Raw genomic sequence first — 20,731 nt, forward strand, 5'->3', positions numbered from 1 at the left:
CAACAATGAAAGTTTTTTTGAAAAGATTTATTTAATTATTTGGAAGGCAGAGTCACAAAGAGAGAGGGAGAGACAGAGAGACAAATCTTCCATTCATAGATTCACTCCCCAAATAGCTTCAGGAACCAGAACTTGACCAGGCCTAACCCAGGAGCTTCTTCCAGTCTCCCATGTGGGTGCAGGGGCCCAAGCACTTGGACCATCTCCCACTGATTTCCGCGGTACATTAGCGGGAGCTAGATTGGAAGTGGAGCAGCCAGGTCTCAAACTGGCACCCATATGGGATGCTGGTATGGCTGGCAGTGGCTTTACCTGCTATACCACAACACTGGCCCCAGTAAAAGTTTTTTATTTTGTCTGCATCCTGTGGTCTGAATGTGTGTGTCTCCCCAAATTCAAATGTCAAAACCATAATTCCAAACTGATAGTATGAGGAGATGGGGCTTTAGGGAGGTGATTAGGATATGGAGTGGAGCCTTCATCGTTGGGACCAGTGCTTTTCATTAGTATGAGGAAACATCTGAAGCAAGCTAGCTTTATAAAGAGAAGAGGTTTCCTTTGGCTCACGCATTGGAGGTTTAAAGTCTAAATAGCACAATTCAGTCCCATCGTGGTGAGAATGTATGTATGTGTGTGTATGGTCTCTCTCCCTTTCTTTCTTTTTTTTTTTCTTTAGTTAAAGATTTATTTACTTATTTGAAAGTTGGAGTTGCATAGAGAGAAGAAGAGGCAGAGAGAAAGAGAGAGATCGTCTATCCCTGGTTCACTCTCCAGATGGTTGCAATGGCCAGGGCTGGTCCAGACCAGAGCCAGGAATTTCATCTGGGTTCCAAGTTTCCCATATGGGTGGCAAGGGCCAAGCACTTGGACCATCTTCTGCTGCTTTTCCCTGGCTATTAGAAGGGAGCTAGATCAGAAGTGGAGAAGCTGGGACTTAAACCAGCACCTATATGGGATGCCAGTATCACAGGCAGCAGCTTTACGTGCTATGCCACAATGCTAGGTCCTTTCCCTTTCCTTATAAAGTCATCAGGATTCAGTTATGAGGGCTGTAACCTAATGATGCAGAGTAATCTAACCAGATTACGTATGCCCTACTTCTGTTCAAATTAAGTTTCTACCTCATTAATACTATTAGCATAAGACTTTGAGAATTATACTCCTACATTAATGCAAGGGGGGCAAATCATGTTGAAACTGTAATAGTGCTGACCCCAGAAACTAGCTGGCTCCTGTCACCATCTGAGGACATAGCTAGAAGATGTTGTCTATGAACCAGAAAGCAGGCCTGCACCAGACACCAAATTTGACTTGCTCTTGGACTTGCCAGCCCACAGAACTCTGGAAAGTAATTTTCTGTTGTTTATAAGCTACCCAGTTTAAGGTGTTTTATTATAACAATTCAAGTGGACTAAGATAGAAAAACTTCATTTAAGCCTTCTACTATGCTCTTCCTTTTTTGTATCTAAGTTTCTGGCCTAAATTATTTTATTTTTCTCTAAAGAACTATTTTTAACATTTCTTCAACAAACTTATGAAAATTTTGTTTGAGAAACTTTCTGTTTTACCCTTGAAAGAATTTCACAGGGGACAAAATTCTAGGTTGGTATGTATTTGTTTTCCCTCTCAATGTGTTTTTTTTTTTTTTTAAGATTTGTTTTATATTTTTGAAAGACAGAATGACAGAAAGTGTGAGAGAGAGATTTTTCATCCACTGGTTCCATCCCCAAATAGCTGTAACAGCCAGATCTGGCCAGGCCAAAGTCAAGAGCCCAGAACTCCATCTGGGTCTCCCACGTGGGCGGCAGGGGCCCAGGTTTTGGGTCATCTTCCACTGCTTTCTGAGGCACATTGTCAGGGAGGTGAATCAGAAGCAGCCAGGACTTGACAAGCAGCAACTTAACCTACTGCGCCACAGTGCTAGCCTCTCTCAATAGTTTAAATGTTTCATTCCATTCTCCTTTTTCTTGCATCATTTCTGAGAATTTGGATGTAATTCTTATCTTTGCTCCTTTAATAGATAAAGTGGGTTTTTCCCTCCCCTCTGGCTTCATTCAGGATTTTTTTTTAATCTTTGACTTTCACAATTTTTGAAAATGATATGCCAGGTATAGTTTTGTTCAGCATTAATCCAGCATGATATTCTCTGAACTTCCTGGATTTGTGGGGTGGTATCTACCATTAACTTTGGGGAAATTGTCACTGTTTCAAAATTTTTTTTCTTTTCCTCTCTCTCTTCTGAAATTCCCATTTAGCATATTTTATACTTTTTATAGCTGAATCATAGTACTCAAATGCTGTTGGGTTTTTTTTTCTGCCTTTGTTCTCTTTGTATTTCAGTTTTGGAGGTTTCTATTAATATATCCTTAAGCTCACAGATTCCTCAGCCATTTCTGTGTAGTGGTGATGCCATCAAAGGGATTCTTCATTTTTACAACAGTACTTTTTGTTTTTTTAAGAATTATTTTATTTATTTGAAAGACAGAGTTACAGAGGGAGGTAGAGCCATTCTACTGGTTCACTCTCCAAATGACCACAACGACCAGAGCTGAGCTGATCCAAAGCCAGGAGCTTCTTCTAGGTATCCTATGCAGATGCAGGGGCCCAAGGATTTGGGACATCTCTACTGCATTCCCAGGCCACAGCAGAGAGCTGGATGGGAAGAGGAGCAGCCAGGACTCGAACCGGCACCCGTATGGGATGGCACTACAGGCTGGAGCTTTAACCCACTGCGCCACAGCCCCGGACCCCGTAACAGTGCTTTTTATTTTTAGTTTTTCTTTTCTTATTTATTTATTTATTTATTTGACAGGTAGAGTTATAGACAGTGAGAGACAGAGAGAGACAGAGAGAAAGGTCTTCCCTCCGCTGGTTCACCCCCCAAATGGCCATGACTGCCGGAACTGCGCCGATCCAAAGCCAGGAGCCAGGTGCCTCCTCCAGGTCTCCCATGCAGGTGCAGGGGCCCAAGCACCCGGGCTATCCTTCACTGCCTTCCCTGGCCACAGCAGAGAGCTGGACTGGAAGAAGAGCAGCTGGGACTAGAACCGGCGCCCATATGGGATGCCTGCAACGCAGGTGGAGGATGAACCAAGTGAGCCACTGCGCCGGCCCCTCTTTAGTTTTTCTTTGTGGTTCTTTCCTAGGATTTCTTTCTCTCTGCTCATATTATGCATCTTTTCTCGTACATTAGAACCCTAGCATATTAATCATAACTATTTTCGTTTTCCTGCCTGAGAATCCCAACATCCTGGCTATGTCTGCTTCTAATGCTTGATATGTCTCTTCAAACTGTGTTTTTTGTCTTTTAATATGCCTTCTAACTTTTTCCTGATAACTGGATAAAAGGAACTGCTGTTAATAAGTCTTCATTAACATAGTGGTAAGGTGAGGTGGAAGGGGAAGCATTCTAATTGTCCTACAGAAGAGTATCAGTCTCTTAGTGAGCCTGTGACTCTGAGTTGTGGACTTCATCAGTGCCTGTCGGCTTTGTGTTCCCTCCTTAGATACAAGATGGTGACTAGCACAGACTGGAGTTGGGTTTGTGTTTTCTTGGTCTCAGGTCAGATAGGCTCTGGGTAACTAGTTTCTCCTGAGTGCAGACTTTGTTAAGAAAAGAATTTTCTGGGGTGTTTCAGAATGGTATCCTTTTCCTTCCTCTGGCAGGAAGCCTGAGGGAACCTTTTTCTGGTATTTACTCTGAGAACCTGGCTGAGCTCCTACAAGTAAAGCCTATAGCAGTGTGAGCTTTTGCTTCCCATGAATGAGTGCTCCTGGGGGTAGGCATTTGGTGCAGTGATAAAGCTGTGCTTGGGATGCCTACATCCCATGTCAGAGTCCCAGCTCCTCACCCCGTTACAGCTTCCTGCTAATGCATATACTAGGAGGCAGCAGTGACAGCTGAAGTAGTTGGGTCTCTCCACGAGGGGGATCCATATTGAGTTCCCAGCTACTCGCTTCAGTCTGGGCCATCCCTAGCGACTGTAGGCATTTGGGAAGTAAACCAGCAAATAGAAGACTTCTCTCTCTTCCTCTCGCTCTCTCTCCCCCTTTTTCAAATAGAAAAAAAAATTGTTAATGGGTCCACTTTGAGTTTTAACTCTTAGATTTGTCCACACTAGCCTCCAGCAATTCATCAATCCCAGTTCAGTATTTCCCACCTCAGCGCTTGTTCCCAAGGAGGTTTCTGCTACAGAATCATGGTTGTCTACACCTGCCTATCTGTCTCTTCAATTTTGTGGGCAACAGGATTTAAGAAGATTGCTTGGTTTTTCAGTTTGTCAGCTTTTAACTTGTTTTTAGGATGGACTGGCGATGTCCAATTTCATTACATGCAAACCAGAAACCACCTTACTTTTGAATATGATATTTGTATTCAGCAACCTCGCTAAATTATTATATTAATTCTAGCAATTTATTTACATACTCTCTTAGAATTTTAACAACTCACATCACCTCTAAGTAAAGATGGTTTTGTTTATTCCTTTCTGCTAAATATGTCTTTTGCTTCTTTTCTTCTTACTGCTTATGAAAAGGGTGATACAGACCCTCTTGTATTATTCCTGATCTCAGAGGGAAGGCTCTCCTGAGCTCACATTTTGGATGATATTTGTAACAGGGCCTCTGGTTGTTACCTTTTACGTGATTAAGGAAGATCTCTTATTCTGTTGGCTGTGAACTAGTGTTGATATTTATTCAAAAATTATCTGCTTTCATTTAAAAGTTTAGTTTGTTGGGTTTTTCTTCTTTACTATGTTAATCTGATGTATAATAGTAATTAAGTAATTAAATTTACATAACCTTAAATTCTGGGATAAGCCAACATAATCTTGATAAATTTGTCTTCTTTGTATGGTTGCAAAGCTGAAACTTAAAGGAATTGACGGAAGAAAAAAAAATTTGTCTTCTTTATACATTGATGGATTCTGTTTGCTTCTCCTTGTGTGTGTGTATCCATGAATGAGATTGGCCTGTGATTTTAATCCCTTGTACAATCCTTTTCTACTTTTGGTATTAAGAATAATGTTCAGGGGCCGGCGCTGTGGTGTAGCAGGTGAAGCTACCGCCTACAGTGTTAGCATCCCATATGGGCGCTGGTTCGAGTCCTGACTGCTCCACTCTGATCCAGCTCTCTGCTATGGCCTGAGAAAGCAGTAGAAAATGGCCCAAGTCCTTGGGCCCCTGCACCTACATGGGAGACCCAGAAAAAGTTCCTGGCTCCTGGCTTCCAATTGGGCCAGCTCCGGCCATTGTGGCCAGCTGGGCAGTGAACCAGCAGATGGAAGACCTTTCTCTCTCTCCCTGCCGCTGCCTCTCTGTAACTCTGCCTTTCAAATAATAAAATAAATAAATCTTTTTTTAAAAGACTATGTTCAACTCATAAGTTAAGAATATTCATCCTTTCTATTCTTTGAGAGACTTTGCACAAGATGGGAAACATGTTCCTGGAAAGTGTGATAAAAACTTGCGTAGATCCACTTGGGTCTGAATTTCATGGTGGGGGGATTTTCTGATTATAAATTCAGTTTCTTTCATTGTCAGCAGACTATTTTGGAGTTCTAATTCTTGTAAAATCAGTCTATAAGTAAAGTGTTTCTAGTCATTTATCCATGCCTTGAGTTAGTTGTTGTGGTATCAATTTTATTGTCATAAAGTTGTTTATAACATCCTTCTATTTGTTTAATCCCTGAAGTAGCTGTTGTTATACCTCTTTGAACATTTATATTTTTATTTGTGCCTTCCTTATGTTTCTTTGTTATTCTGAGTTATTTCTATTTTATTCATCTTTTCAGAGGATCATCATTTGATTTTGTTGAATTGCTCAATTATTATCAATCTTATCTTGTACTTGCTTTCTTTTCTTTTTTAAAGATTTATTTACTTATTTGAAAATCAGAATTACTGAGAGAAGGAGAGGCAGAGAGAGAGAGAGAGAGAGAGAGAGAGAGGTCTTCCATCCACTGGTTCATTCTCCAATAAGCTGCAATGGCCAGAGCTGTGCCCTTCCGAAGCCAGGAGCCAGGAGCTTCTTTCTGATCTCCCACGTAGGGCAGGGGCCCAAGGACTTGGCCCTCTTCTACTGCATTCCCAGGCCATAGCAGAAAGTTGGATCGGAAGTGGAGCAGCTAGGACTGGAACCGGCGCTCACATGGGACGCCGGCACTGCAGCTGGTGGCCTTACCCACTATGCCACAGCGCTGACTTTCTTTAAAGTTGTTCTTCCACGTTTGGAGATTCCTCAGAAACCTGAATATGACCCACATATGACCCAGCCATCCCACTCCTCGGAATTTACCCAAAGGAAATTAAATTGGCAAATAAAAGAGCTGTCTGCACCTCAGTGTTTATTGCAGCTCAGTTCACAATAGCTAAGACATGAAATCAACCTAAATACTCAGAAGACTGGATAAAGAAATTATGGGGTATGTGCTCTATAGGATACTATACAGCAGTAAAAAAAAAAAATGAAATCCAGTTATTTGCAACAAAATGGAGGAAGCTGGAAAACATCATGCTGAGTAAAATAAGCTGGTCCCAAAGGGACAAATATCGTATGTTCTCTCTGATCTGTGACAACTGAGCACCTAAAAGGAAGCCTGTAGAAGTGAAATGGACACCATGAGAAACAATGACTTGAACAGCCCTTGTCCTGACTGTCAAGGAACAGCTCACTATTTTGTTTCTTCTAGTATTTTCTTGTTCTACTTAATACCATTGGTTGAACTCTTTAATTAACACACAATTATTCTTAGGTGTTTAAATTTAACTGAAAATTGATCTCTGTTAAAAATAAGAGTGGGCAGAAAAGAAAAAAAAAATAAGAGTGGGAATAAGAGAGGGAGGAGATGTACAGTTTGGCACAGGCTCACTCGGACTTACCACTAATGGTAGAGCTAGAAACATGCCATGGGATTCCAAATCCCAGTAAGGTGGCATATACCAATGCCATCTTACTAGTCAAAGTGATCAGTTCAAGTTCATAATTGATCATAAAGATAGGATTAAGTGTCAAAGAGATCACATAAATAAGACCAGTGTCTGCTAATAATAACTGATAGAATTAAAAGGAGAGAACAATCCAACGTGGGAAGCGGGATACACAGCAGACTCATAGAATGGCAGATGTCCTAAACAGCATTCTGGCCTCAGAATCAGCCCATAAGGCATTCATATCCAGATAAAAAGCCCATGAGAGTATTTTAGGCATGGAAAGCCAAGACACTGGCAAAAAAAATGACCTAAATGAAAGATGTCTGTGAGTGAGATCCCAGTGAAAAGAACGGGCCATCAAAGGATATACCTTTCTCCGAAGGGAGGAGAGAACTTCCACTTTAATTATGGCCTTGTGTAGATAAGGTTGGAGTTTGTGAACTCGAGAGGCTTCCATAGCCTTGGCAGCTCATGACAAGAGCCTCAGGTGATTACTGATGTCATAAATAAAAGTGTCAATTGTTAAATCGACAACGGGAGTCACTGTGCACTTACTCCCCAAGTAAGATCTCTGTCCTTAATGTGTTGTACTATGCAAATAAATGGTAAAACTAGTCTTCAAACAGTACTTTATGTGTCTGTGTGGGTGTAAACTGTGGACATTTTTACTTAGTATATACTGACTTGATCTTTTGTATATAAAGATAATTGAAAATGAATCTTAATGGAGAATGGGATGGGAGAGGGAGTAGGAGATGGGATGATTTGCGGGTGGGAGGGAGGTTATGGGGGGAGAAATCGCTATAATCCAAAAGTTGCACTTTTGAAATTTATATTTATTAAATAAAAGAAAAAAAGAATACAGGGAAAATAGAGGAGTCATTAAAAAAAAAGTTGTTCCTTCAAACGTATTAAAATGATTAGCTAGCCCATTGTACATGAAGCTTTCTCTTTTCTAATGTATAGATTTAAGGTAATACATTTTCTTTTTAGGACCATTATAATTGCATTCAATGAATGTTGGGGCTGGCGCCACAACTCAATAGGCTAATCCTCTGCCCACGGCGCCGGCACACGGGGTTCTAGTCCCGGTCAGGGCGCCAGATTCTGTCCGGGTTGCCCCTCTTCCAGGCCAGCTCTCTGCTGTGGCCCGGGAGTGCAGTGGAGAATGGCCCAAGTCCTTGGGCTCTGCACCCACATGGGAGACCAGGAGAAGCACCTGGCTCCTGGCTTCGGATCAGTGTGGTGTGCTGGCCGCAGCAGCCATTGGAGGGTGAACCAACAGCAAAGGAAGACCTTTCTCTCTGTCTCTCTCTCACTGTCCATTCTGCCTGTCAAAAAAAAAAAAGAAAAAAATGAATGTTGGAAATATTTCTTAATTGTAATTTTTTATTGTTGCTCAGAACTAATTCTCTAATGCTTACTATACTTTTTTTGATCATGAGTTGTCAGAAATTCATTTTTCAATTTACAGACATTATGGTCTTTTATTTTTTATTGGATTCAAGCCTAACTGTATGGCGATCAGAGAGCATTGGGATCAGGTTTTTTAGGCTTCCAATGTGAAAGATGTTTAGAATTGGTCCATGAGTACCTAAAGATACGTATTTTTTGTATTGTTGGGTGAAGTAATCTATTTATGTATAATAGATTGTTTTAAGTGTGCTATTCAAATCTTCAGTGTGTTTATAAGATCACTGTTGGTTTGATCTATCAATTGGTGACAGCGATGTGCTAAAATCTTCTACTATGATATAACTTACATCATTTTTCCTTGTAGTAATCTAAATCTTAGCTTTATATTTTGAAATTATCTTTTATTTATTTATTATTTTAATTTTTAATTTATAAAAAGGGAACAAATTTTATGTATTTCAGTATACATAGATATGTTTTATATATATAAATGATACTTATAAATGAACATAATGATACTTCCCATCATACTCTCTCTCCCTGCTCCTTCTTTTCCTATTTTTCTTTTAATTTTTGTAATGATATACTTTCAGTTTACTTTAATATCACAAGCTTAAACCTCCACTAGATTAGACTTTAACAAGTAACAGTAGTAAACCACTGCCCCTCAAGAGTATAGACAAGGACTATAAACAATCATCAAATCTCAGAACGTCCATTTCACTCACATACATTACTTTTTTTGTACTCTGTATACTAGTTACCACAGATCAGGGAAAAATATGATATTTGTCTTTTTGGGACTGGCTTATCTTTTTGATGCATGTAACTAAAATATTAAGCCTTTCTAATGAATTGAAACTATTTGTAGAGACCCTGCTTCTCACTTGTTATGCATTTTCTGTTACATTCTGGTTTTTTGTATTATTATATTTATATATATATATATTTTGATCTTCAATTTTTATGTAAACTTCTGCTTTAGGCATATCATTTGTATGTGGTATTGTACTGGATTTACTATGTTTCTTGTTATGACAAATTTTTGTCTTTCAAGATTGAGCAATTTAGTGTTTTATCTCTACTATAATTACTGATATAGTTAGTTTTGTATCTATAGTAGAAATAAATGTGCCTGCTTGAAAACTTTCATAAATCTAGAATGTTCTAATTTTCATCTTGCCTTAGCCAGTTCTTTAGTTCTGAATCAGTTTTTTCCTCTTTATTGTGTTTTATCTTTTGATTTATATGCTATTAGGTCCATTGTTTGAGTTCTAATTCTTTTTATTTTTTCAAATATATTATTATTGTTATATATTTATATATTAATTCCTCCTATATCTTAGTTCCACCTGGGTTTACTTTCTTCTACATGAAATATGTAATTTAGAATTCCCTCTGATATATCACATGTCAATGGTAAATACTCAGTTTGCGTTTGCCTTAAAGTGTCTTACTTCTGTTCTTAAAAGATTTACTGTCATTGTGAGGTAGTGGATAAAGCTGCCACCTGTGATGCCAGCATCCCATATGGGATGCTCATATCAGCAGCTCTACTTCCGATCCAGCTCACTGCTAATGTGCCTGGGAAACAGCAAAGGATGGCCCAAGCCCTTGGGTCCGTGCATCCACATGGGAGACCCAGAAGAAGCTCCTGGCTCCTAGCTTTGTCCTGGCCCAAACCTGACCTTTGTGGCCATCTGGGGAGTGAGCTAGCAGATGAAAGATCTCTCTCTCTCTCTCTGTCTCTCTCTCTGTCTCTCTCTCTCTCTCTTCATCTCTTGTAAGGTAGGGGCCAGCATTGTGGCGCAGCAGGTTAATCCACTGCCTGTAATCCTGGCATCCCATAGAGTTCTGGCTGCTCCATTTACGATCCAGCTCTCTGCTAATGTGCCTGGGAAGGCAGCAGGAATGGTCCAAGTGCTTAGGCCCCTACACTCAGGTGGGAGACTCGGAAGAAGTTCCAGTCTGGCCCATGCCTGGCTGTGAGGCCATTTGGGGAGTGAACCAGTGGATGGAATATTTCTTTCTCTGTCTCTACCTCTCTCTCTCTGTAACTCTGCCTTTCAAATAAATAATACAAACTTTTTATAAAAAAGAAAGAAAGATTTTCTGGGTAAACAATTCTATTTTGACAGGGAGAGTTTTCACTCAGTGTTTATGGGGGATTGGTTCCAGGACACCTCAGATACCAAAATCTGGATGCTCAGGTCCCTTTTTAAAATGATGTCATATTTGCACACAGTCAATGCAGAAACCTCCTATGTAATCTCTGGATTATTTCTAATATCTAATGCAATATAAATGCAATTTAATTTAATGTTATACTCTTTCATTTAGGGTATAATGACAAGAGGGAGAAGTCTGTATGTGTTTAGCACAGATGCAATTTTTCCCCAAAGTATTTTCAGTCCACAAACTGATTGAGTCCACAGTTGCAGAATCCATGGTAAGAGAGCTGATTGCATTTTCTCTCAGACCATGAAGTTGCTCCACTGTGTTCATGATTTTAAGTCAGTCATTGAGATAATTGTATTTCTTTTGTAGGTGATCTTTTTTCTTCTATGTTTGCTTTCAAGATACTCTACCTTTGCTAAATATGCTAAATTACTATGGTTTTGATGTTATAGCTCTGATTTGTGCTTGAGGTTGATAACTATATATATCCATATAATCATAAAATAAAACAGCATGTAGAATTATCTTTATTTATTGGAGAGACAGAGAGACCTTGCTTTTTCTGGGTCACTCCCCAAATTCCTGCAACAGCAGGGGCCAGGCCAGACTGAAACCAGAAGGCTAGAACTTAATGTATGTCTCTTACATGGGTGGCAGAGACCAAAGAACTTGAGCCATCACTACTGCCTCTTAGGGTTCACATTAACAGGAAACTGGAATTGGACACAAATCCATTACTCTTATACAGTATATGAGTATCCCAAGTGGTGTCTTCATTGCTATGCCTAATGCCCAACCCCTCAAAATATTTTCATTTTATTTATTTTTTTAAAGATTTGTTATATTTATTTGAAAGACAGAGTTAGAAAGAGAAAGAGAGAGAGTTCTTCATCTACTAGTTCACTTCCCAAATGGCTGCAACAGCGAGGACTGGGCCAGGCTGAAGCCAGGAGCCAGGAGCTTCATCTGGGTTTCCCAATGGGTGCATAGGCCCAAGCACTTGAGTCATATTCTGTTGCTTTCCCAGGCCATAGCAGAGAGCTGGATCAGAATTAGAGCAGCTGGGACTCAGACTGGTGCCCATATGGGATGCAGGCATGTTAGCAGAGATGGGTCAGAAGTGGAGCAGCCAGGACTCAAACTGGTGCCTGTATGGTATGGACCTGCTATGCCACAATGCCAGCCCCTAATTTTATTTTGTGCATAATACTGTACTAGGTACCTTGTAGCATCAGCAAATGAAAGAATATAGTCCTGAAGTATTGGCTTTCAGAGATTATATGAAAATACTACATATACAGATAATTTTAAAGTGAAAAAAGCACTTTCTATAAAGCAAACAACTAAATATACAATTGAATATTGTTTCTTTTAGGGCTGGTAAGTGAAGAGATCAACAAATAAAAATATATAAATATAATAATACAAAAAGCCAGAATGTAACACAAAAAGCATAACAAGTGAGAAACAGGGTCTCTACAGATGGTTTCAATTAATCAGAAAGACTTAATATTTTAGCTATATACATCAAAAAGATAAGCCAGTCCCCAAAAGAAAAATATCATATTTTTCCCTGATTTGTGGTAATGAAGAATTTGTAGTGATAAAAGATGAATTTTTATTTGACCTATATTGCAATATGTAAGCACTATAGGCTTTTTTTCCCCAAAGATTTATTTTATTTATTTGAGAGGTAGAGTTACAGACAGTGAGAGGGAGAGACAGAGAGAAAGGTCTTCCATCCACTGGTTCACTCCCCTAATGGCCGCAACAGCTGGAGCTGCGCCTATCCTAAGCTGGGAGCCAGGTGCTTCTTCCCAGTCTCCCATGCGGGTGCAGGAGCCCAAGGACTTGGGTCATCTTGTAATGCTTTCCCAGGCCACAGCAGAGAGCTGGATGGGAAGAGGAGCAGTCGGCACTAGAACCAGCGCCCATATAGGATGCCGGCGCCACAGGTGGAGGATAAACCTGCGCCACAGTGCTGGCCCCCACTATAGGCTTTTTAATGTAGAATGATAATATCAAATTTTTAAAGAAAATTAATCCTGCAACTTTGATTATGTGAACTGCAGTATTGTTCATGATGCATGCTTTCCATAGTGACAAATGAGAGTCATAGACACTGTTAAATATACATACGGAAGTGATTTTATAAAAATGTAGCCTCTATTTATCCGTAAATCTGTAATGAAATACAGAGAGAATTTGCAAAGGTTTGGAAATGTATTACTGAAGGTAGAACATTCACATTAATTTTTAGCATGCCATTTACTAAACTATGTTTTCTTTTTCTCCACAGTAATCTCTTTCACAACTTAACCCAGGTAAAAATTTTCTAAATTTTATGTCTCTTTTGTAAGTCACTACTATACTGTTTCTCATTTTCCATATTAGCAGATTAGGAAGTTAGAGCGGTGGTACTTGGAGTACGTTGTGAGGAGCCATAGTGAGGCTGCAGAAGACCTATTTGGGAAGTGCACCCTCTCCCAAGCACACATCTGCGAGGGGATGGGTTTTCCCCTCTATCCATCCACCAGATGCACAGCCGCAGTGTGATGCAGGAGCAGAGCTGATTATTCAGATGTCTTCTGTTAACGCACACATGGAAGAGATTGTGAAAACAGGAAGCAGTCGGTTTTTTACCAGTTTTTGTTTTGAAAATAGTTATTTTTTAAAAAAAATATTAGCTAGCATGTAATAGGTTTATCATTGTTTTAAAAATAAATATCTTTTTTCTAAGATATTTTTTATTTCTTTGAGAGGTAAAGTTTCAGACCAAGAAAAGGAGAAACAGAGAGAAAGGTCTTGCATCTGCTTGTTCACTCCCCAAATGGCTGCAATGGCTGGAGCTGAGCTGATCCAAAGCCAGGAGCCAGGAGCTTCTGGGTCTCCCACTCGGGTGCAGGGGCCCGAGCGCTTAGGCCATCTTCCACTGCCTTCCCAGGCCATCGCAGAGAGCTGAATTAGAAGAGGTACAGCCAGGACACAAACCAGTGTCCATATGGGATGCCAACGCCACAGAGGGAGGCTTAACCTACTATGCCACAGTACCGGCCCCAGAATAAATAAATATCTTAAAATGTTCTCAGTTTTAATCTGTCCTATGGTAAATTTTGATAGATCTAACCCACATAAATCAAAAGCATTGTAAAATCTTCCATAATTTCTTAGAGTATGAAAGGGCCCTGATATCAGAAAGTTTTTATCTTTTTTATGAAGATTTATTTATTTATTTGAAATGCAAGTTAGAGAGGGGAGGGGAGAAAGGGTGGGGGTGGGGGGAGCCACAATGACCAGGGCTGAGCCAGATCAAAGCCAGGAGCCAGGAGCTTCATCCAGGTCTCTCAGGTGGGTGACAAGGACCCAAGCACTTGGGCAGCCAAGAGATAAACTGGCACCCATAATGGGATAATGGAGTGCTGGCATTGAAAGCAGTGGCTTTACCTTCTACGCCACAATGCTGTCCCTATTCAGTTATTGTTAATGCTCAACACCAAGAAAAAATATTATCATTGAGGAAGAAATTGTAAGATAAACAGAAATCAAAAGGAGAACTTCCAGACATAGAATATATACAGACCTAAATAATTCAGATAACCTCCATCTCACTCAAAATCCATTGGAATACCTACAGAAAGTATATGTATTGAGTAAAATGCTAGTGCCCAAGTAACAGACCTTTGCATTAATATAAGTGGTGTGTGTGTAAAATTCAAAAACAAGAAAAGGAGTTTACTGGTAGTCAGAAATAATTAAGAAACTCACAGCCAGAGTTGTAAGATCGAGTTCTGAATAAAGAATATTAAAATAGAAGATAAATGCTATTGTGTAAGGGGTGAGGTTGAGGAGCTCATCTCCTTATATAAAAGTTGGATTTTAAAAAGGTCGTGGGGGCCGGTGCTGCGGCTCAATAGGCTAATCCTCCGCCTGCGGCACCGGCACCCTGGGTTCTAGTCCCAGTTGGGGTGCCAGATTCTTTCCTGGTCGCTCCTCTTCCTGTCCAGCTCTCTGCTGTGGCCCGGGAGTGCAGTGGAGGATGGCCCAAGTCCTTGGGCCCTGCACCCGCATGGGAGACCAGGAGAAGCACCTGGATCCTGGCTTCGGATCAGTGTGGTGTGCTAGCCGCAGCGCGCCGGCCGCAGCAGCCATTGGAGGGTGAACCAATGGAAAAGGAAGACCTTTCTCTCTGTCTCTCTCTCTCACTGTCCATTCTGCCTGTCAAAAAATAAATAAATAAATAAATAAATAAAATTTTAAAAAGGTCGTGAGGACTAGTAATGTTCTACTCACTGGCTTATGTTAATTGCAAAGAAATAGTACATCCCTTTGGGGCTATAGATGGACAAGGAATTACCTAAAATGCTTTTCTGGTGATGTCCTAGTCTAACAGTCTAAGGCTTGACAAACTAGTGCAAAGAAATAAACACAAACATGATTTTTTACGCAATAAAATACCAAGAGCACAGACTATTACAAAAACCCATTTCCAGGGGCCAGGTCCATGGCCTGGTGGGTAAAGCTGCTGCTTGCAACACTGGCATCCCACATGAGTGCCAGTTTGAGTTCCAGCTGCTCCACTTCCGATCCAGCTCCCTACTGATATGTCTGGGAGAATGGAGTATGGCCCAGGTGCTTGGGCCCCGTCACCCTCATGGGAGACCTGGATGATGCTCCTCGCTCCTCAGTCTGTGTGTGTGTATGTGTGTGTGTGTAATTCTGCCTTCCAAATAAATTGAGTCACTCTCCAAATAAATTTGAAGGCAGAGTTACATGGAAAGACAGAGAGAGATGTCTTCTATCTGCTGGTTCACTCCCCAGATGGCACCAAGAGCCAGAGCTGATCCAGTCTGAAGCCAGGAACTTGGAACTTCTTCTTAGTCTCCCATTGGGTACAGGGGCCCAAGGACTCGGGCCAACTTCTGCTGCTTTCCCAGCCACATCAACAGGGAGCTGGATCAGAAGTGGAACAGCCAGGACTCAAACTAGCACCCTTATGGGTTACTGGCACCACAGGCGGTGGCTTTAGCCATTATGTGACAGCACCAGCCCCAGTAAATAAATCTTTTTTAAAAATTTTTTCTATAATCAATAGTACACAGGATTCTCATAGAAAAACTCTGTAAAATACCTCAAAAAATAAGATACAAATTAATAACAAATTGCCTGGGATTGACACAAAAATAGAGAAAGTTTATACTATTCAACACTAGATACAGAATCATGTGATAGAGTATAATTCATATTTAAAACAAAGAGATAAAAGAAGGAATTTAAAAGGGCTTGTCCAGAAACTATAGAAAATTCAGAATTTGAAAATTATCTCTGGGGCTGGCTGCTCCACTTCTTTTTTTTTTTTAATTTTATTTATTTATTTATTTGAAAGGCAGAGTTACAGAGAGGCAGAGGCAGCTAGAGAGACAGAGGGGTCTTCTATCCACTGGTTTACTCCCCAAATGGCCACAATGGTCGGAGCTGGCCCAATCAGAAGCCAGGACCCAAGAGATTCTTCCTGGTCTCCCATGTGAGTGCAGGGGCCCCAGCACTTGGGCCATCCGCCACTAATTTCCCAGGTAATAGCAGAGAGCTGGTTTGGAAGTAGAGCAGCTGGGACTCAAACCAATGCCTGTGTGGAATGTCAGCACTGCAGGTGGCGTCTTTACCCACTACACCACAGCTCTGGTCCCCTTTTATTGTTTTTGTTTTTTTATTTGTTTGTTTTTTGCTCCACTTCTGATTTCTTTCTATCTCTCCCTCTCTTTGTAACTCTGCCTTTCAAATAAATGAAATAAATCTTTAAAAGAAAGAAAAAAATCCCATTAAAATATCTTAAAATGAAAAAAATTAAGCTTCTAAGAATTAAAATTCAATAAAAGATTAACAACAGACTAGATAAAGTTGAGAAAATTGGAGAACTAATCATTTGGAATGAAGGGCTGGTGCTGTGACATAGTAAGTTAAGCCTCTGCCTGCAGCACCAGCATCCCATATGGTCGCTGGTTCAAGTCCTGGCTGCTCCACTTCTGATCCAGCTTCTTGCTGATAGCCTGGGAAAGCAGTGGAAGATGGCCCAAGAACTTTGGACTCAGCATCCATGTGGGAGACATGTAAAAATCTCTTGGCTACTCGCTTGGGATCACCCCAGCTCCAGCATTGCAGCCATTTGAGGATGAACCATCAGATGGAAAACCTCTCTCTCTGTCTCCCTCTCTTGGTCTGTAACTCTGCCTCTCAAATAAATAAATATTTTAAATTTTTTTTGTAATGAGACTCATGTAGAATGCAGCAAATCAATGTGAAAAGATAGAAAATATCCAAAGAAATTTAAGAGTCTTAGAGGACTGAGACATTTCATCATGCATATAATAGAAATTCCAGGGAGAGCTTCAAGATGGCAGAGGGAGATTACTGCTCTAGTCCAGGAGAAGATAGCTTAAAAAAAGTGGACAGAATAAAGTCTCAGGGAAGAGTTAGGGAGAAAATGGCAGAGGAAACTCTATACAAATTAAAGGGACAAGGTGGACCTAGGTGAAGGGCGTGGATGCCCACAACTTAGGACCCCAGCAGCCGAGAGTCTCTGCACCAGTGTTGGAAAGTAAGGTGAGACCAGACTACAGCAGCCCAAGCCACTGGCGATAAAGCTGCAGGTGATCAATGTCAGTTCACAACTGATCATAATGATAGATCTAAGAGATCACATAAACAAGACTAGTGTCTGCTAATACTATCTGATAGAATTAAGAAGGAGAGAACAATCCAACATGGGAAGTGGGATACACAGCAGACTCATAGAATGGCAGATGCCCTAAACAGCACTCTGACCTCAGAATCAGCCCTTAAGACATTTGGATCTGGCTGAAGAGCCCATGAGAGTATTTTAGGCATGGAAAGCAAAGACATTCTGACAAAAAAAAAAAAACACCTAAATGAAAGATCTCTGTGAGTGAGATCCCAGTGGAAAGAACAGGCCATCAAAGAAGGAGGTACCTTTCTCTGAAGGGAGGAGAGAACTTCCACTTTGACTATGACTTCGTTTAAATAAGATCAGAGTTGGTGAACTCAAAATGGTTCCATAGCATAGAATGGGAGAGGGAGTGGGAGATGGGAGGGTTGCAGGTGGGAGGGAAGTTATGGGGGTGAAAAAGCCATTGTAATCCATAAACTGTACTTTGGAAATTTATATTTATTAAATAAAAGTTAAAAACAAACAAATAAACAACAACAACAACAAAAAGATCTACTAAGCCAAACCTGGGTGTGTTATCTTAGACACACCCTTCACCCAGGAGAACTGAACAGAGCATCTCAAGGATCTAGAAAAACAACACACCAAGCCCAAAACTAGTAGGACACAAGAAATAATTAAAATTAGAAATCAACAAACTGAATTAAAAAATTATATGAAAGGTCAGCAAAACACAGAGCTGGTTTTTTGAAAAAAATAAACAAAATTGACACACCATTGGCCCAACTAACCCAAAAAAGAAGAGAGAAGACCCAAATCAATAAAATTGGAGATTAAAAAGGAAATGTAACAGCAGACATCACAGAAATAAAAAGAATCATCAGAAATTACTACAAAGAGCTGCGTGCCAACAAACAGGGAAACCTAGAAGAAATAGATGGTTTCCTGAACACATACAACCTACCTAAATTGAGCCATGCAGACATAGAAAACCTAAACATACCCATTACCAAGATGAAAATTGAATCAGTAATAAAGACTCTGCCAACAAAGAAAGGCCCAGGACCAGATGGCTTCACTGCTGAATTCTACCAGACATTTAAAGAACTAATTTCATTTCTCAAGTTATTCAAAACAAATTCTTTCTATGAGGCCAGCATCACCTTAATTCCTAAATCTGAAAAAGATGCAATGGAGAAATAGAACTATGACCAGTTTCTCTGATGAACATAGACACAAAAATCCTGAACAAAATTCTAGCCAGTCGAATCCAATAACACATCAGAAAGATCATCCTCCCAGACCAAGTGAGATTTATCCCTGCTACGCAGGGATGGTTCAACATTTGCAAATCAATCAATGTGATATATCACATTAACAAAATGAAGAAGAAAACCATATGATTATCTCAATAGATGCAGAAAGAGCATTTGATAAAATGCAACACCCTTTTATGATGAAAACTCTAAGCAAATTAGATATAGAAGGAACATTACTCAACACAGTCAAGGCAATTTATGACAAGCCCATGGCTAGCATCCAATTGAATGGGGAAAAGTTGGAAGTATTCCCACTGAGATCTGGTACCAGAAAAGGATGCCCATTCTCACTACTGCTATTCAATATAGTACTGGAAGTTTTAGCCAGAGCCATTAGGCAAGAAAAAGAAATCAAAAGGATACAAAACTGGGAAGCAGGAAGTCAAACTATCCCTATTAACAGATGGCATGATTCTATATGTAGCAGATCCAAAAGACTCCATTGAGAGACTATTGAAACTCATAGAAGAGTTTGGTAAAGTAGCAAGATATAAAATCAATTCACAAAAATCAACAGCCTTTGTATACACAGGCAATGTCATGGCTGAGAAAGAACTTCTAAGATCAATCCCATTCATAACAGCTACAAACAAAATCAAATACCTTGGAATAAATTTAACCAAGGATATCAAAAATCTTTATAATGAGAATTGCAAAACATTAAAGAAAGAAATAGAAGATACCAAAAAATGGAAAAATCTTTCATGTTCATGGATTGGAAAAATTAATATCTTCAAAATGTCCATTCTTCAAAAGCAATTTACAGATTCAATGTGATACCAATCAAATTACCAAAGACATTCTTCTCAGATCTGGAAAAAATGATGCTGAAATTCATATGGAAACACAGGAGACCTCAGGTAGCTAAAGCAATCTTGTACAACAAAAGCTCAACCAGAGGCATCACAATACCAGATTTCAAGACATACTACAAGGCAATTATAATCAAAACAGCCTGGTCTGGTAACAGAAATAGTTGGAGAGACCAGTGGAACAGAATAGAAATGCCAGAAAATTGGGTTTGGCAATGTGGCGTAGTGGGTATAGCTGCAGCCTACAGTGCCAGCATCCCATATGGATGCCGGTTTGAGTCCCGGCTGCTCCACTTCTGATCCAGCGCTCTGCTATGGCCTGGGAAAGCAGTAGAAAATGGCCCAAGGGCCCAACTCCTTGAACCCCTGCACCCGCGTGGGAGACCCAGAAGAAGCTCCTGGCTCCTGGCTTTGCGTCGGCACAGCTCCGGCTGTTGCGGCCAACTGGGGAGTGAACCAGTGGATGGAAGACCTCTCTCTCTCTCTCTCTCTCTCTCTCTCTCTCTCTCTCTCTCTCTCTCTGCTTCTCCTTCTCTCTGTGTATAACTCTGACTTTGAAATAAATAAATAAATCTTAAAAAAAAAGAAACACCAGAAATCACTCCAAGCATCTACAACCAACTTATATTAGACCAACAAATGGTGCTGTGAAAACTGAATTTCCACATGCAGAAGTATGAAGCAAGACCCCTGCCTTACATATTACACAAAAATCCACTAAAAATGGATCAAAGATCTAAATCTGTGACACAGCACTATCAGATTATTAGAAGACATTGGGGAAACCCTGCAAGACATTGGCACAGATGAAAAGTTCTTTTTTTATTTAGTAAATATAAATTTCCTAAGTACAGTTTATGGATTACAATGGCTTTCCCCCCCATAATTTCCCTCCCACTCGCACCCCTCCCATCTCCTGCTCCCTTTCCCATTCCATTCACATCAAGATTCATTTTCAATTATCTTTATATACAGAAGATCGATTTAGTATATATTAAGTAAAGATTTCATCAGTTTGCACCCACACAGAAACACAAAGTGTAAAATACTGTTTGAGTACTAGTTATAGCATTACTTCACTTTGGACAACACATTAAGGACAGATCCCACATGAGAAGTAAGTACACAGTGACTCCTGTTGTTGACTTAACAATTTGACACTCTTGTTTATGGCGTCAGTAATCTCCCTAGGCTCTAGTCATGAGTTGCCAAGGCTGTGGAAGCCTTTTGAGTTCGCTGACTTCGATCTTATTCCGACAGGGTCATAGTCAAAGTGGAAGTTCTCTCCTCCCTTCAGAGAAAGGTACCTCCTTCTTTGGGAAACCCTGCAAGACGTTGGTACAGATGAAAAGTTCTTGGAAAAGACTCCAGAGGCACAGGCAATCGAAGCCAAA

The 20,731-nt window shown here is 40.2% G+C and overlaps 1 protein-coding gene across 1 annotated transcript in view; it reads left to right on the top strand.

Moving 5' to 3' along the window:
* Positions 1-20,731, top strand: part of CATSPERE (catsper channel auxiliary subunit epsilon) — a 162,909-nt gene that overhangs the window by 40,354 nt on the left and 101,824 nt on the right. Inside the window, exon 6 of the mRNA XM_062210795.1 lies at positions 12,824-12,848. Coding sequence (XP_062066779.1) covers positions 12,824-12,848 — 25 coding nt within the window. The remainder of the gene's footprint in view (positions 1-12,823; positions 12,849-20,731) is intronic.

The sequence above is a fragment of the Lepus europaeus genome, chromosome 14 (assembly GCF_033115175.1).
Source record: "Lepus europaeus isolate LE1 chromosome 14, mLepTim1.pri, whole genome shotgun sequence".
In the NCBI taxonomy this organism is placed as follows: domain Eukaryota; kingdom Metazoa; phylum Chordata; class Mammalia; order Lagomorpha; family Leporidae; genus Lepus; species Lepus europaeus.